Source organism: Rana temporaria, chromosome 2 (genome assembly GCF_905171775.1).
Source record: "Rana temporaria chromosome 2, aRanTem1.1, whole genome shotgun sequence".
Lineage (NCBI taxonomy): Eukaryota > Metazoa > Chordata > Amphibia > Anura > Ranidae > Rana > Rana temporaria.
The window spans coordinates 135,129,523-135,148,979 of NC_053490.1; the positions used below are offsets into that span (position 1 = coordinate 135,129,523).

General features: G+C 40.8%; 1 protein-coding gene across 3 annotated transcripts in view; it reads left to right on the top strand.

Moving 5' to 3' along the window:
* The window catches only part of ITGA7 (integrin subunit alpha 7), a 189,463-nt gene that overhangs the window by 135,450 nt on the left and 34,556 nt on the right, over nucleotides 1-19,457 (top strand). For all 3 annotated transcript variants that reach the window (XM_040341146.1, XM_040341143.1, XM_040341145.1), the window contains exons 8-14: nucleotides 347-435; nucleotides 2,703-2,830; nucleotides 3,407-3,502; nucleotides 4,610-4,671; nucleotides 6,069-6,238; nucleotides 12,276-12,425; nucleotides 17,183-17,298. In XM_040341146.1, the coding sequence (XP_040197080.1) occupies nucleotides 347-435; nucleotides 2,703-2,830; nucleotides 3,407-3,502; nucleotides 4,610-4,671; nucleotides 6,069-6,238; nucleotides 12,276-12,425; nucleotides 17,183-17,298 (811 nt within the window). The remainder of the gene's footprint in view (nucleotides 1-346; nucleotides 436-2,702; nucleotides 2,831-3,406; nucleotides 3,503-4,609; nucleotides 4,672-6,068; nucleotides 6,239-12,275; nucleotides 12,426-17,182; nucleotides 17,299-19,457) is intronic.

A 19,457-nucleotide genomic window follows, 5' to 3' on the forward strand; every position in this document is an offset into this window, starting at 1 on the left:
ATAAGGGGCAATTTGCTTTTAATGTAAGTCCTGTCCATTATGCTGATTAAAAAAAAAAAGATTAAACTTTGGCTTTAATGCTCAATTCTATTTATATATAAAATTCTACAATCAATCCTGTTACATACAACCAAAAAGCAGGGAAACTTCCCCGCTGTCAGAATACAATGATAGCCAGCAGCACTGATCAATTGAGAAATATCAGACAGGGTAGTTGTACAGAAGTCAATCAGTAGATGTATGGCTAGCTAAAGGCCCTTTAAATTACATTTGAATCGGACTGTCCTAAGCCTCTCCCTAACCTGAAACTGTTAGTAACCTAAAATGTGTTTGCTTCTGTCTACAGACATTGCTGTTGGGGCACCATTTGATGGCAGTGGAAAACTGTTCATATATCATGGAAGCCGAACAGGATTGGTGACCAAGCCAGCACAGGTAATACAAAGCATAACTAAAGGGTATTAATTATTTATTTTTAAATAGATGCACAATATATGAATATCAATGGTAAAATTCCCAAAATAGCAATCCTTTTTGTTGCAGTATTACAATGTATGCAAACCATATGGGTCCAGAGATAGCACATGAGAGTGAGAATCTCCAGATCAAATTTCAGTGTATGCTGTGCCTAGTTCTTTGTACATGTGTTTATACAATTCTTTGTGAATGTATTCACATCCATAGAACATTTTCATACTCTGTATTGTCAGTCTAAAATTGAAAAGGTTTTAACCGGGATGTCAGTATATGAAACCTCCCTTACTGTTGACTGTTACTGCTGAGTGGAAATGCATCTATATACTTTAGTTGTTTTCGTTTATTTACAGATAAAAAGGTAAAAAGTCTTGATTATTTAAGTATTCACCCTCTTTGCTGTGAAATACCTAAATTAGCTCTGGAACCTTCATAATTCTCACAAATAGTTGATTGGAGTCCACCTGTATGCAATTAGCAGTGCATGACATTCGAACAAAATACAGTTAGGTCCATATATATTTGGACACAGGGACAATTTTAGATTTTTTACAGGTTTTTACAAAAACATATTCAAGCTATACCTATATAATGGATATGGGCTGAAAGTGCACACTCTCAGGTTTAATTTGAGGGTATATACATCCAAAATTGGAGGAAGGGTTTAGGAAATACAGCTCTTAAGAATAGGAATCCCACTTTTTCAAGGAACCAAAAGTAATTGGACAATTGAATCAAAAACTGTTTTGTGGCCTGGTGTGGGCTAATCCTTTGTTATTTCTTCATCAATTAAGCGGGTAAAAGTTCTGGAGATTCTTAGTGTGGTATTTGCATTTGGAATCTATTGCTGTGAACCTACATCATGCGTTCAAAGGAGCTGTCTATGCAAGTAAAACAGGCCTTCGTAAGGCTTCAAAAATTAAACAAATCCATCAGAGAGATAGCAGCAACATTAGGGGTGACCAAATCAACAGTTTGGTACATTCTGAGGAAAGAAGAACATGCTGGTGAGCTCAGCAACATAAAAAGGCCTGGACGTCCATGGAAGACAACAGTGGTGGATGATCGCAGGATCCTCTCTATGGTAAAGAAAATCCCATCACAACATCCAAACAAGTTAAGAACACTCTTCAGGAGGTGGGCGTATAATTGTCAAAGTCTACAATCAAGAGAAGACTTCTCGAGCACACAATATCATCTGTAAAACATAGTGGAGGCAGTGTGATGGCATTGTCATGCATGGCTTCCAGTGGCACTGGGTGTTTATTGCTGATGTGACAGAAGACAGAAGCAGCCGGGTGAATTCTACATTGTTTAGATATCTCTGGCATCCCAGATTCAGCCAAATGCAGCAAAGTTGATTGGACGGCGCTTCACAGTACAGGTAAATAATGATCCAAAACACACTGCAACTGCAAGTCAGGAGCTTTTGAAGGAAAATAAGTGAAATATTCTGCAATAGCCAAGTCAATCACCTGATCTCAACCCAATTGAGCATGCATTTCACTTGCAAAACTAAAGGCAGAAAGACTCACAAACAAAGAACAACCGAGGACAGCTGCATTTAGAGCCCGGCAAAGCATTAGAAAGGTGGAAACGCAGTCTTTGGTAATGTCCATGGGTTCCCGACTTCAGGTAGTCATTGCCAGTAAAGGATTCTCAACAAAATTTTTAAAATTAACATTTTATTTATGATTACATTCATTTGTCCAATTACATTTGAGCCCCTGAAAATGGGGGGACTATATCAGGGGCGTAACTAGAAATCACAGAGCCCAATAGCAAAATGTTGTATGGGGACCCCCCTACAAACATCCCCCCCAATTGCCGCTACTGTGACCCATCAGATGCTGCCAGTGTGCCCATCCATTGCTGCTACTGTGCCCCATCAGATGCTGCCTGGCACTTACTTGTCTCGGAGCGGGTCAGTGACGGTCTCCTGCACATCCTCCATATGTCTTCTTCCATCCTCTCTCAGGTGTCCAATCACAGTGCTGGACATTTCAGCCAATCAGGTGACCGGTAACAGACCCGGATTCAGTGTTAGCAAAAAAAAAAAACAAGTAACAAAATTGTTCCCCACACGGGGCATAAAACGACAGTAGAAAAATACAAATTCCAGCTCATCCAAAACACCCTCCAAGTCCAGATGTTTCACGTTTATATGCATTTTTAAAACTAAAATAGCCCTGTTTAGACTAAAATTGTGAGCTTTTTTTTTCCCCTAGATCTTGGATGGAGTGAGTGTTGGGATAAATACCTTCGGTTATTCATTTTCTGGTGGCCTTGATATTGATGGAAACTCATATCCAGACCTGCTAGTAGGATCTTTATCTGACACAGTGGTCCTCTACAGGTAAGCTCCTTCATGGCTTAATCTCCAAGTACAACAACCCTCACTGTGGTAAAACATTTATTTTCACAATGCCCCATGCCTCTAACACTCAGGCCCCGTACACACGACCAGTTTCCTCGGCAGAATTCAGCTTCCGACCGAGTTTCTGGCTGAATTCTGCCGAGGAAACTGGTCGTGTGTACACTTTCGGCCGAGGAAGCCGACGAGGAGCTCGACGAGGAAATAGAGAACATGTTCTCTATTTCCTCGTTGTTCTATGGGAGCTCTCGTCCCGCCGAGCTCCTCGGCGGCTTCAGTGCTGAACTGGCCGAGGAACTCGATGTGTTTGGCACGTCGAGTTCCTCGGCCGTGTGTACGAGGCTTCAGACTAAGACTAATTCCAGAAATGTATTACCTGTGTATCTACTGCTTCATTTTAGCATACTGCAGCTGAATTAGTAACTGATTTTTACAGGTCCTAAAAAACCTTAGAATTTACCACTACATTGTGTTTCCCTTTTAAACAAATCAATAATTTATTTACACAATTATTAAATCAGGTTACCAACCATAACTTTAATATTTTCTGTATCTCAGATCTCGCACTGTTATTCGTGTTAATAAAGATGTCACTGTGACTCCCCAGAACATTGATCTAGAGCAGAAAAGCTGCAAGAATGGCCCTGGGATCTGGTAAGAATGGATTTTTATTGCTGAAAGTTTCGGCATCCAGCAACCCCAACATCAATTCAGGGGTTCTGTACCACACAATATCCATTTTATATGTGTTCACAAGTCATAGTTTTGCTAATCTGTACAGCACACCTACATCAGATTTCATTAATTAAGCCAAGTGCACAAATATATATATATATATATATATATATATATATATATATATATATATATATAGATGGATAGCAAAATCTATGTGCAGCTGTAGTCATTAGGGCCCAGATTCTCAAAGGGCTTACGACGGCGCAACGCCCTGTACGCCGTCGTAAGTCTTAATCTGGGCCGTCGTATCTATGCGACTAATCCTTAGAATCAGTTACGCATAGATATCCATTAGATCTGACAGGCGTAAGGCTCTTATGCCGTCGGATCTTAAATGCAATTTTTTTTTTGTCCGCTAGGTGTCGTCTCCGTCGTTTTCCCTGTCGAGTATGCAAATTAGCTAGATACGCAAATTCCCGAACGTACGCGCGGCCGACGCAGTAAAGTTACAACGTTTACGTTAGGCTTTTCCCGACGTAAAGTTGCCCCTGGGTATATGAGGCGCAACCAATGTTAAGTATGGCTGTCGTTCCCGCGTCGAAATTTATAAATTTGCGTCGTTTGCATAAGTCGTCCGTGAATGGGGCTGGACGCCATTTACGTTCACGTCGAAACCAATGACGTCCTTGCGACGTCATTTGGAGCAATGCACCCTGGGATATTTTACGGACGGCGCATGCGCAGTACGTTCGGCGCGGGAACACGCTTAATTTAAATGCTACACGCCCCCTACCCGCCTAATTTGAATTAGGCGGGCTTGCGCCGGGTGATTTACACTACGCCGCCGCAACTTTACAGGCAAGTTCTTTGTGAATAAAGCACTTGCCTGAAAAACTTGCGGCGGCGTAACGTAAATGAGATGCGCCCGCCCTAAGTTACGCCATTCTACAAGAATCTGCCCCTTACTTTTTATGAGAAAGATTTTTATAAACAAGATCAAGAACACTGTGTGGCTTTGAGTTCAGTGTTGAGCGTCATGTCTTTATATTTAAATATTGTCAAGGCTCTTCTTTCTCATTTCAGTGTGGAATTTAGAGTATGTTTCAGCTATAGCGCCTTCCCTGCAACCTACAATCCAAAGATCAGTGAGTAACTTCTACCTCTGCCTTGTAAGACAGATTTATTATTTACTGAAAGCTTTTTAGAAGTTGACTTCATAGCTGACTTTACAATATTTTGTATTGATTTCATTTATTAGAAATAGTTTTTTTAGAAATATGTAACTGAGAAGCAGCCAGTAAGTTACACAATGGAGATGCAGCTAATGAGCTTACATGGCAAGTATATGGCTTTGTTAGGGCCATACATACATAGTTTTAGGTAAATGTTGTGTCGTACTGGCCCTCTTACATTAGTGGCATAAGTGGTACTGCAAGGAGTTGAGCTTACTGGTGCTTGAGCATCTACAAATTTCAGCAAAACACCTGTAAAGCACTCCTAGTAATAGTTTAATTTTAAATAGTTTGCATTATATCTGCTTCGGTAGAATGCATAACTTATTGAACTTAACTTGTAGATGCAACAGGATTATTTGAACATGGTTGGCATCATTTTATTTTGTCACTGCAAAGCCCTGCTCATGAAACTATTTGTCTAAATCTAGTGCCACCTTGACAAGTCACCATGGAAGGAACAATGACCAGAGACATTTTCTTCTCTTGGTTGGTGGATTGAAGGGTTGAGCCTACAACCACCTGTACCACCATCTCCAAGCATAGCAAAGAGCTGCAAGCTTCAGGGGCATTAAGCAAAAGTTTGGGCACTTGTCCACATTACAGACGTGATAGTGGGCAGTAGGCCAGAAGATGCCGAATTGTCTGAGCTGTGTGGGTGTCATGGTATTTTTCATGTATGAACGTCTTTTATGCCGGGTACACATAAGCTGAATATCGGCCGAAACCAGTTGGTACAGTAGAAACCATCTGACATTTGGCCTTTGTGTACAGCTGCCCGTTCTACAGATCCAATGGCTGAAAGCACTGACCAGTATGTTGTGGTGTTGTTCGGTCCCCCTGACAGAACACAATACCACAGCAGGGGAGATCGCTGCACTACCATTGCTTGTGTTAGTACAGCGATCTCTTGTTATTTTTTTCATTCAGCCGTTGGGTTGAACAAAAAAGACATAGCATGTACACCAGGCTTTAGGCTTTAAAAGCTGTCCTTTTCTTGTAAGTTGAGGCAGACATAGTCCTACATGCCATCTTCACATACATATAGTATAAGAAATGGCATTGTAGACACCTAAAGATAGAATATCTAGTTAATATATTGCTCATACTGTAGCCTTCAGATCAGATGCTCACCATTTTGAGCACCTTCATACAATTTGGTCCAAATTGTAAAATAATATTTTCAAGATACTTTGTAAGCAGGCAGTTTTGGATATTTCAATTATCTTCATATATGATGGTAAAATGAACATAATTATTTTAATAGATATGTTTATGTATCTTTTTGTATACATTTTTTTCTCTTTTAGTTCTGAGATGTGTATTTGAGGCTGAGGCAACTAGGAGGCAACAAGCGAAGTCCAGTCGCGTTTTTTTCATAAACAGACGACCAAATGATCCAGAACACCAGACTAGTACCACAGTAGAACTCCACCGACAGGCCTCCAGCCGCTGTACTACCGCCATATTCCAACTTCAGGTGACCAATACTATACACTTTCTTTATTCAGTTTTTCATGCATGATTGGATATTCATAGTTAACACAGGTTCACCTATTTCTATTCATATTTGTTCACTTTGCAAAGTTTCTATTTACTTAGAAAAGTGAACAATCCATTGGAATGAGCCTGTACTCAATTAATAAATGAATCATAGGGCCAGATTCACGTAGAATCGCGGCAGCGTAACGTATCATAGATACGTTACACCGCCGCAATTTTTCATCGCAAGTGCCTGATTCACCAAGCACTTGCGATGAAAACTACGCCGACGGCCTCCGGCGCAAGGCGGGCCAATTTAAATGGGCGTGTGCCATTTAAATTAGGCGCACTCCCGCGCCGGACCTACTGCGCACGCTCCGTTTCTTAACTCCCGCCGTGCTTTGCGCGCCGTGGCGTAATTTTTTTGAACGGCGACATGCGTAGCGTACTTCCGTATTCCCGGACGGCTTACGCAAACGACGTTAAATTTTGAATTTCGACGCGGGAACGACGGCCATACTTTAGACAGCAATACACTTGCTGACTAAAGTTAGGGCACCAAAAAAAAAGTGTAACTTTGCGACGGGAAACTAGACTAGCGGCGACGTAGCGAACGCGAAAAACCGTCGTGGATCCGCCGTAACTCCTAATTTGCATACCCAACGCTGGTTTACGACGCAAACTCCCCCCAGCGGCGGCCGCGGTACTGCATCCTAAGATCCGACAGTGTAAAACAATTACACATGTCGGATCTTAGGGATATCTATGCGTAACTGATTCTATGAATCAGTCGCATAGATAGAAACAGAAATACGACGGCGTATCAGGAGAAACGCCCTCGTATCTCATTTGTGAATCTGGCCCATAGTGCCTGTGCATATTGTAGGTTTTGGGTTTTAAAAAAATGGTGTGGATTTTACAGGGTTTCCTATTTTTACCATTTAGTCAACTGCCATTAATCCCAGTAGCCACTTGTCCTTTCATTTTTATTGGATCACTTGTAGCTAGAGTTGGGCAAACACCATTTTTTTTTTCTTTATAAATGTCAGTTTTGCTGCAGCAGGTTCTATACATGGCATAGATGCGCCACTTTACAGGCAGACTAAGGGGACCTTCCAGACACTGTATTTAACCACTATTTAAGGACCACCCACCACATATATACTGTGGTAGGATGGCCCTATTGTGCTAAACGACATACCCATATGTTTTTTCGTGTACGAGTCACTGTGGGGGAGCCGATGCGTGGGTCCAGCGGCCACGATGTCCGCTGGCCACCCGTGATCACTCCTCAGAGGGGAGATAGAACAGGGATCTGCCAATGTAAATGAAGCAGATCCCTGTTCTGACAGCAGAGTCCAGTAAGATTGTCTGTTCCTAGTGATTAGGAATAACGATCTCTCTGTGCTCCCAGTCAGTCCACTCCCCCTACAGTTAAAAACACCTCCTTAGGACACATTTTGCCCCTTCATCGCCCCTAGTGTTGACCCTTTCCCTGCCAGTGTAATTTATACAGTGATTAGTGGCTATTGTTAGCTCTGATCAGTGTAATAATGTCACTGGTCTCAAAAAAGTGTCCGATCTGCCTGCCGCAATGTCGCAGTCCCACTAAAAATCTCTAATCATCACCATTACTAGTAAAATAAAATAAAAATCCATAAATCTATCCACTATAATGTTTGTGCAAACCAATCAATATACGCTTATTGCAATTTTTTTATTACCAAAAATATGTAGAAGAATACATATTGGTCTAAACCGATGAAGAAATTAGTTTTGTTACATTTTATTTTTGGAGATATTTAATATAGTAAAAAAGTAAAAAATATATTTTGTTTAAAAAATTACAGCCTTTTGTTGTTTATAGCGCAAAAAATAAAAACCGCAGAAGTGATCAAATACCAACAAAAGAAAGCTCTATTTGTGGGGAAAAAAGGACATAACATTTTTTTGGGTACAAAGTTGCATGACCATGCAATTTTCAGTTAAAGCGACGCAGTGCCGTATCGCAAAAAATGGCCCGGTCATTAAGAGGGTAAATCCTTTCGGTCCTTAAGTGGTTAAAGAAATTTTCAATTTTTATTTAGCATCATTAATATCACCGCCCCTGAAAAACTATCCTTTTTAAAAAAGACATTTGCATTGATACATGTCCCCCAGGGCAGTACCCGGGCCCCCAAATCCTTTTTATTGCCAATAACTTGCATATAAGCCTTTAAAATGGGGACTTTTGATTTTTCAAATTCAGGTCCCATAGATTTTAATTGGGTTCAGGTTTGAACTTTTCCAATGCTCGAGAGTACTGGCGCGATAAGAACTGGGGGGGGGGGGTGTTTGGTACAATTCTACTTGTAGCTATACCCAAAGCATTTTGTTTTAGTTTTGGATAGATTGGGGAAAGCTTGGAACCCCTGTCAAGTTTTACTGCTTTCTAGGGCTCTTTCTGGGGACAAGGTTTTACCAGACAGGAAGTGAGGGAAAATCTACAGAAAGGAACGAGGCAACAATGAAAAGCTGATGAAAGCGCCAGCATTTTTTAGCACATTGTTTTGGGCATAAACATTTTAATAAATGTTTTTATAAGTTGTACAACAAAAAAAATGCCACATACATTGCACAGTCACGTAAATGGAAAATAATAAACCAACTAAGGTAAGAGATTAATAATATCCATTATAAAGTAAGAATATGGGGCCAGATTCAGGTACATTTGCGGCGGCGTAACGTATCGCATTTACGTTACACCGCCGCAAGTTTTACGGGCAAGTGCTTGATTCACAAAGCACTTGCCTGTAAAGTTGCGGCGGTGTAGCGTAAATCCCTCTGGCGCAAGCCCGCCTAATTCAAATGATCGGGTAGGGGGTGTGGATCATTTAAATTAGGCGCGTTCCCGCGCCGAACGTACTGCGCATGCTCCGTTTTGAAATTTCCCGCCGTGCTTTGCATGAAATGACGTCGCATCAACGTATTTTTTTGAACGTAGACGTGAGTTACGTCCTTTCCTAATCACGGACGAATTACGCAAAAAAAAAAATTTAAATTTGACGCGGGAACGACGGCCATACTTTAACATGGCACGTCTATCTATACGCCACAAAATAGCAGCTATAACTATATGCCGGGAGAAGCCGACTAGCGACGATGTAAGAGAATGCGACGGCCCCGCGTACCTTCGTGAATCGCCGGAAAAAGCTAATTAGCATACCAGATGCAGAAAACAACGCAAACTCCACCCAGCGGGCGCCAAAGTATTACACCTACGATCCGAAGGCGTACGAAGCCGTACGCCTGTCGGATCGAAGCCAAAAGCCGTCGTATCTTGGTTTGAGGATTCAAACTAAAGATACGACGCGGCAAATTTGAAAGTACGCCGGAGTATCAGTAGATACTCCGGCGTACTTCTTCTGTGAATCTGACCCATGGTCTTCTATCAATAAGACCCCATTAGTAAGAGTAATCAAACACATACAAAACTAACAAAACTTTGAGCCGTATAGTTAAGAGGATTACCCGAGATAGTTAATACCAATATATAAAATGTAAAGAACCTGATTAAAATGAGTAGCCATCTCAGGTACCTCTCAATTCTGCTACTCACGCTCACGAGTGCTGAGCCGTCCAAGGGCATGGGGAGAAAAAAAAAGGGGGGGGGAGAAGAAGGAAGCAAAGAATGAGGGTAAAGAATGAAGAGGGGGTGGGTTTTCCACCAACTGCCCTCTCCATCTATCTTCTCAGGGATACAATGTCATGAACTTTTTAGCACATTTTTATGTTTCATGTTAACATTTTATGCAAGGCATAATGTGTTTTACATGTGGTTTCATCTCTTGTTACCTGGAAAATAATTGACACGTTTCTCAAAAATGTGCAGTATGTTTTTGGTGCATTTTTGGTGTTTCCTGTGACTATAATGGAAGGTGCGCTTTTTAAAACAAGACACCAAAGATAAGAGGCGGCAAACAGAACTTTTTAAAAATGATATGCGAACAGATAACATTTAAAGGGAACTATTTTTCATGTGCTTTTGTTGTGCTGAAAAAAATAGATTCACTTTAAGTTTCTTGCTGGTTCCTATTCAAAAGATTTGAATTCTACAATTATTTGGTAAATGCTTTGTGCGATTATAAACTTTTACACATGATAAAGTAGCAGATATTGTGAGGTTACTGTGAACATTATTTGACTGCACAACTATTTCAATTATTCTCCTTAAAGCAGAGTCCCATCCTGAATTTTTTTTTCATAATCGGACCCCTCTAAACCTATAAAAAAAACATTTGGAGGGAAACATTTTTTTTTTACTTACCAGAATCGCCGTGTTGCTAGGTGGTGGCTCCTAATCTGCCACTTCCTGGTCCGCTGAGCTCTTCGTCACTTCATCCCTCGCCTGGGCTCCTGGGAAATTATGTGTCATCATTTCCCAGGAGTCTGTGGGCGGTACTGTGATCAAAAATCTTGTTATTTTATTGACAGGAAATGATTTGGGGCAGATCACAGCGCCGAGATGTGTTCATCTATGTTGCCATAACAATGGAGCGGGACCTTACTCCGTCGCCGCCTGTTGTTATTGCAACTTCTTTAGAAACAATCGGCGCTACGGCCACAGGTGAATCACGCATGCGCGAGATCGAGAGGTGCATGCTGGGTAGCCAGCATGCACCTCTTCTACGGTTATCCAGGAAGAGGTATTGATTGGGCTTCATATGGCCACAATCATGATGGTGACGGCCACAACAGGAGGGACAAACTCGTAAGTAGTACATTTATATTTTAGCAACATCCATATTTAAAATAATATAATCGTTTTTTTATTTAAGAATAAATTATGCTCGGAACAATAAAAAAATAATAATAATAATGTGGCCGGAACTCAGCTTTAAAAGTCAGTGATTTATTAAGTAAGGAAATTAGCTTGGTATGGATGAGTGAAGTCCAGGAAAGTGAGCACCAATAGGAGATGTCGATGGAGTCACCCACACAGCTGGCTGTGCGGGGAGGTGACGAGACCGATCTCTCCTTTGGTTGGATACTTCACACATGCTCTGATCAGCCAATACTTTAACATATAATCGTATAAATAGGTTCCTTTTTCTTTTATGATTATGTGTCTGCTTTGTTGAAAGACCTTTTTTAGGGTGACTTCTATATTTGGATTTTGATTGCTTTTCTGTAAACCTTTGGAAAAAAAATTTGGTTTTGAGTTTGACAAATAGAGAATGCAAACAAAAAGTAAAAAAATTTGAAATGATTGAAATTTGTTTATTTTTTATTAGTCTGACAACATATGAATATTTATATTAATGCTGGAGTAAATAGACAAGTTGTTTTTCAGTTTTTGAAAGCAGTAATGTCACTTCTACTTAGAATTCTTTATTTACTATTACAAAGTTTAATATTCCTATGCATTGGCAGCCTGTCCTTAATGGGGGCAGCCCCTCTATTTTTCATGTGCGGTGCGCCGGGCTAATGCCTTTTTATTAGGTCTTTTTTTTTAAAAGCACATGATTAGAGCCTAATGCCGCGTACACACGATCTGGCTTTTGCTCTGCCAAATCTCATTGGAATTCCGACGGAATTCAATCGGAGAAAAATAGAACATATATCTAAACTCCAATTGGAATTCATTGAAATTTCCGATGAAAAAACTCAGATGGGGCTACACACGATTGGTCTGACGGACTTTTTCCATCGGAAAATCCGATCGTGTGAACAAGGCATAAGGCTTTTAAATGGTTTGAAAAAGGTTGGGGCGCAGTGCAATCCCACTTGTGATAACTAGCGAATCAATATTCTCTATCAGTTTCCGCCTTCTCCTCTCGGGCCAGGAGGAAGATCTAAAGAAGACCAGGTTGGCTGGGAGGCGAAGCCGGGGAAGCTGTGGCACCATGATCGCTGGGGGGGGGGGTTGTTTGCCACCCCCTCAAAAAAGTTTAGCACCAGCCGCCACTGTTCCTATGTACTGTATATCTGACATGCGTAACTTGTGTTGATGCTTGATACCCGTGCTATTTACTGATCTGCTTACTCACTAACAGGATGATGTTACAGACAAGCTTCGATCGATCCCAGTGACTCTGACTTACAATATCCTAGAAGCAAGACACAAGCGTCAGTCTACAGAAGACTCTCTGCCCCCTCTCATGCCTATCCTTAGTGAAGAAGAGCCCAATGTCTACAACACTGAGGTGAGTATACTGAGATATAAATGGTTACATTATGAGAGCTAAGCTTTATGTTTGATCACTCTCACCCAAAGATATAATTACGTTCTATTAGGTTATTTGTATTGTTCTACATACTGTTTTAAGCTGGGTACACATTTGTTCAACCAGTGTGTTGAGTGAAAAAAAAAATAATAGATCCCTGCATCACTATTGCTTGCTTTATCACTGAGATATTGTGGGGTCGATTTACTAAAACTGGAGAGTAAAAAATCTGGTGCAGCTGTGCATGGTAGCCAATCATCTTTTAATTTCAGCTTGTTCAATTGCGCTTTAACAAAAAAAAAACCTGTAAACTGATTTTGTACTCTCCAGTTTTAGTAAATCAGCCCCTCTATTCGGACAAGCGAATGGCTTCAGCCCCCGCCTACTGGAATACTCTGATCAACACTCACAGCCATTGGCTAGACAAAATGAAAGAGTGCGCCATCGTTTAGGTATTGCTCTGCATCTATTTTCACTTCAAGACAATAGATGACTGCACAATCAGTCGTGAAAGCAGCTTCAGTTGAATGGTCATTCTGCAATTCAGCATACAATCAGTATGCTGAATTGCAGAATGACCATTCAACTGAAGCTGCTTTCACGACTGATTGTGCAGTCATCTATTGTCTTGAAGTGAAAATAGATGCAGAGCAATACCTAAACTATGGTGTACTCTTACATTTTGTCTATACTCCAGGGAATAGCCACTCTAGGTGGGAACCGAGACGAACATCCACCGTTGCAGACAACTCAGGTGCAGGCAATGCACTTAGCAAAGCAGGAACAAAGATTGTCTCTGGACAGCCGCACACTGAACAAATTATAGCCTTTATTGAAAAAAGGACAGCACTACAAGTCACAGCTGACGCGTTTCACACTAACACTAGTGCTTAGTCATATGACTAAGCACTAGTGTTAGTGCGAAACGCATCAGCAGATGTGAATACAACGCTCCTAAAGCACCCCTGCTCATTGAAATCAATGGGCTGCCCCGCCGAACCGTCGGCAAAGCGCCGCTGTAGCACCTTTAGCGGTGGGTAAAAGCGCCCCGCTAGTGGCCGAAAAGCGCTGCAAAAACAATGGTAAAGACCCGCTAAAAATAGCGGCGCTTTTCCTGCCGATGCCCGGGCTCTTTCAGTGTGAAAGCACTCTAAATATTTTAGTGAGCACTTCTACTTTGCCGAGATAATCCATCCACCTCACAGGTGTGGCATATCAAGCTGCTGATTAGACAGCATGATTATTGCACAGGTGTGCCTTAGGCCACAATAAAAATTTAAATTGTGCAGTTACAATACTGTATTGGGAGGGGGATTGAAAACCAGTCAGTATCTGGAGTGGCCACCCTTTGCCTCACGCAGTGCAGCACATCTCCTTCGCATAGAGTTGATCAGGTTATTGATTGTGGCCTGTGGAATGTTGGTCCGTTCCTCTTCAATGGCTGTGTGAAGTTGCTGGATATTGGCAGGAAATGGAACACGCTGTCAGATACGCCGGTCCAGAGCATCCCAAACATGCTCAATGGGTGACATGTCTGGTGAGTATGTTGGCCACGCAAGAACTGAGATGTTTTCAGCTTCCAGGAATTGTAAACAGATCTTTGTAACATGGGGCCGTGCATTATCATGCTGCAACATGAGGTGATGGTCGTGGATGAATGGCACAACAATTGGCCTCAGAATCTCTGTGCATTTAAAATGCCATCAATAAAATGCACCTGTGTTCGTTGTCCATAGCATACACCTGCCCATACCATAACCCCACCGCTACCATGGGCCACTCGATCCACAACGTTGACATCAGCAAACCGCTCACCCACACAACTCTATACACGCTGTCTGCTATCTGCCCTGTACAGTGAAAACGAGGATTCATCTGTGAAGAGAACACTTCTTCAAAGTGCCAGACGCCATTGAATGTGAGCATTTACCCACTCAAACCGGTTACAACGATGAACTGCAGTCAGGTCGAGACCCCGATGAGGATGACGAGCATGCAGATGAGCTTCCCTGAAACGTTTTCTGACAGTTTGTGCAGAAATTCTTTGGTTATACAAACCGATTGTTGCAGCAGCTGTCCGGGTGGCTGATGTCAGACGATCTTGGAGGTGAAGATGCTGGATGTGGAGGTCCTGGGCTGGTGTGGTTACACGTGGTCTGCCGTTGTGAGGCCAATTGAATGTTAGGCCAAATTCTCTGAAACGCCTTTGGAGACGGTTTATGGTAGAGAAATTAACATTCAATTCAAGGGCAACAGCTCTGGTGGATATTCCTGCAGTCAGCATGCCAATTGCACGCTTCCTCATTGCGGCATCTGTGGCATTGCTCTGTGTGATAAAACTACACATTTTAGAGTGACCTTTTATTGTGGCCGTCCTAAGGCACACCTGTGCAATAATCATGCTGTCTAATCAGCGTCTTGATATGTCACACCTGTGAGGTGGATGGAGTATCTCGGCAAAGGAGAAGTGCTTGCTCACTAACACAGATTTAGGCCCTTTCACACTACTGCGACTTCAAAGTCGCACGATTTTACAGCGGTTTCACGGCCGTGATTTTGCCGTGGTTCGCGGCCACGATTTCAGGAAATGCATGTGTAAGTGGCATCAAAATCTGACCAAAGTAGTGCAGGGACTACTTTGAAGTCGGAATGACTTGAAGTCGTACTAATATGAATAGTTGTCATTGGAAATCATGGGGAACGACTTGTCATGCTACTTTGCCATCAAAAATCGGGGGACGAGTCGTATAATTATAAAAAGGGGCCTTAGACAGATTTGTGAACAATATTTGAGAGAAACAAGTCTTTTGTGTACATAGAAAAAGTCGTAGATCTTTGCGTCCAACTCATGATAAATAGGGGCAAACACAAAAGTGTTGCATTTAAAATTTTGCTCAGTGTATTTTATACTTCACATCTTTCGATGTCCGCTGGTACCCATCGATTACACAGGACAAAGGCAGAACGACAATCTGCCTATGTATAGAAGGCAGATTGGCGTTCTGTCAGAAGTGAAGGCATTGATTCTGTGTTTCTGTAAAGGCGTCTTTGCCTTTCCCTAGTCAAAGCACCTCCCCCACAGTGAGTAAGCACAACCTAGGCACACAGTTAACCCTTTGATCGCCTCTGATATTAACCCCTTTCTTGCCAGTGTCATTAACCTCCCTGGCGGTATGATTCTTTCAGAAAAAACATGCTGAAAGCGGTACCATTATTTGCAATGAAATTTGGCGTTTTATATTGTAGGTCTGTAATTTTTAGAAACAACTCACTTAAATCTGACCAAACAAGATTCTAATAGGCATCCCGGGTATGACATTTTTTTAAAAACAAAATTATAAATTATAATATAATAAATAATTATAAATAATTATAACAAATAATAATATAATTATAATAAAAATTATTCAATAATGTAATCAAATCAAAATCACTGAAATTTGCTCAGTTGCAGAATTGTCGCTGTCATTATTTTATTTTTTTTATGACGAATTTCCCCACAAATCGCTATCGCACAATTCTGCAAGTGATTATAATTTATTATCGCTGTTTTTTAGCTGATCTAAAACCATTTTTGACATAAAGGGACACTTTTGGTTGCTATGGACAATCCACAGTTTGCAGGGAGAAAGAAACGTTTTTATTATATAAAATGACATGCATGACACAGGACAGACCACTAGGGACAAGGGGTGTGTGTTTTTTTTTACATACAGTACTGTAATCTATAAGATTACAGTATACTGTATGTAAAGTGTTTGTTTACTTTTTTGAATTTGGCGCAGTTCTCCGTGCCCGTGCGTCGTAACGTCGCAGGGAACGGAGATCGGCGTTACACAGAGGCACTGTGTGAATCGAGCGAGGTCCCGCTCGCTCACACAGCGCGGTGGCATCACTGGATCCAGGGACAAGGTAAGTAAACCATGCCTGTGGATCTAGCGAGGCAAGCCCGAGTCTGACTCAGGGTTACCGCTCGCAGCAGGAAAATCTAACCCAGAGTCAGACTCGGGAATACAGCCAGGCAGGTTAATACAGTAAAAATGCATATTTTTTTAGCACTGACCACTGTATTAGTGTCTTTGGTCCCCAAAAAAGTGTCAAAAGTATCAGTTAGGTGTCCCATTTGTTTACCTCCATTACTAGTAAAAAATATATATATATCTCATAGTTTCTAGATGCTATAACTGTTGCGCAAACCAATCAATATTCGCTTATTGGAATTTATTTTAACCAAAAATTTGTAGCAGAACACCTAAATTGATGAAGAAATTTTATTTTTCAAAAAAATAATTATTAGGTATGTTTTATAACAGAAAGTAAAACATATTGTTTTTTTTTTCAAAATGATCAGACTTTTTTTTGTTATCAGACTTTAACTGCACAATTGTTAGTTAAAGTAACACGTTTCTTAGAAATCAACCTTGTCAAATGGTTAATAAATTAAATCATCATTTAAAAAACTGCATTTTGTATTTACTTGGGTTATCTTTGTGTAATATTAAAATTTGTTTATTGATCTGAATCATTTAAGTGTGACAAATATGCAAAAATAAATAAAAAATCAGGAGGGGGGGGGCAAATACTTTTTCACAGCACTGTATATCTGTATGTTAGACAAGGTTATGGTTCACCAGTTACCTGTACATTTCTGCCCCAAGTTGGTACATAGTATAAAACGTTTGATGTAACACACATAATATATATATATATATATATATATTTTTTTTCCTGATCAGGTAAACTTTCTGAAAGAAGGCTGCGGAGAGGACAAAATATGTCAAAGTAACCTTCAGTTGAACCATAGTTTCTACTCTCGCGTTGGCAACACGGAGCAGTTTGTTGCATTGCCCATGTAAGTGCAGAAAAATGGAAAGTAAAGACTGAATGATAATTTTAGCATTATAACAAATGAGAATGAATTTTTCCATAAAATGAAACATGACACCTGATTATTACAGATCTCAGTTCCACTTCTGGCCTCATTTTATTTTCTCAGTTTTAAACAAATTACTCCTTAGTGAATGCAAGTGTAATTAATAACTATAACTTGAACCTTTGGTATCTGTGAAAAGAATAATGCAAGGCCCTAATACCAGTAAGTGCATAATGCTAAGACTTTATTCATAAATAATATACTAACATGCTCTCTGCTTGATCTATGTCCAATGTCTGTCATCCAAATGACTACCACAACACTAGTAGTCATATGGTGCCAAAAAAAAAGAAAAACCCTCTCAGAAAATTGAAACACCTTTTATATCCTAAAATGATTCCTTTTGTTAACATACATGTCAACATAACAGTATTAAAAGCATAAAATCCACCCCAAATTTGTATATCTCACTCATAATAAAAACGCAGTAGTATAGAACAGAGCACCTCGAATCTCGCCCTCCCCCAATAAGTTGTCAGCGTATGACAGAACCCCCGATATTTACATAGCATAACCTGGAAAAGACCATAATAAATGTAATATAATATTGATTAGGTTATGTTGTTGGAGGATGGGTGCTCTGTTCTATACTACTGCTTTTTTATTATGAGTGGGATATACAAATTTGGGGTGGATTTTATGCTTTTAATACTGTTATGGTGACATGTATGTTAACAAAAGGAATAATTTTAGGATATAAAAGGTGTTTCAATTTCAAAAAAAGAAAAAAAGTCTTCAATTTTTATTTTTTTATTTTAGAGCAATATAATGTTACCATAGTAACAATGCACTACCCTGGGGAAGTCCTCAGGGTAATGACTTTGTCAAAGCTTGCTGTTCATGGTGCTAAAAGCTGAAGCCCATGTGAAATATGAACGTTATGATTTTATAATACATTGTATACAAAGCTGAAGAGCTGAACAGATGGACATTTGTTCCAATTTCTCACAGTGCCACCTCAGTGCCCCCTCATGTAGTACTTCACTGGTAGGGTCTCTGTAACCAGTAAAGGCTCTAGCTTTCAATTGTTAAACAAGAGAACAGGGCTTATCTCCAAAACATACATCAATGCTTTTGTATATAATGGAAAAAGACATCAATTTAAAGTGGTTATAAACCCTTTGGGGACAAGTTACACCTACAGGTAAGCCTAGATTAAGGCTTACCTGTAGGTGCTTGCAATATCTCCGAGACCTATATTTGCAATTTCCCTGAGTGACGCCTTTAACGGTGCATGTACCATCTTTCAAGCCGGGGTCATGCCACTAAAGGCGGCTCCCATGCGCAATGCGCGGGACTGACGTCACACAACTCTGGCCAGTCACAGAGCCGGAGTTCGCAGCCCCCTGGAAGAAGAGGGGTGAAGAATGGACGCTTGCTGCCAGCGTGGAAGACGGTGACATTGCTGGCTTCTCCTGCAGGTGTCACATAATGGGCTACTGTGCGATGCATAGTACCCCATTATGCTTTACCTTTGCAGGGACACATAGAGGAAGTAAAACCCATCAGGGTTTACTTCCTCTTTAAGGATTAAAGTGGCACTAAATAATAAAAAAAAAAAATGTATTCAAGTATGTGTTCTTAACTAAAGAAAATACCGTTTATAGCTCTCAGCCTTCTCCAAATTCCTTTTTTTGCTTCTGTGATCTGGCTCCTGGTGCCCAACTTGCAGCCTTTGAACCTCAACAGTCTGTAGTGGGAACATTGATTAGGGTAATAGCATTGATCTCTACTAGTCTCATGTAACATGTTCAAAATTTCATTTTGTCATCTGCAGCCATCCCCAGCCAAAAATGTAGCTTGTCCACCACACTCCCTGACCCTCATTTTCTCTATTAGGTGACAGTATACAGGTTCTAAAGGTCCTCTCATGCATTACATATATTGAACATTATGTGTGGCCCTTTGGTGATGTCAGGGGCCCATTTGAGCCCCCCTGTAGCATATACGTTGGAAACCACTGTGTTAGAGGGTGCTACATTTGTTCTCCAAGGTCCCACTGTATGAAGGAACATAGCCACACTCTCACTCCACTCTCTCGCTCCCGAGATGGGCTAAAGACTATGGAATATGGAATT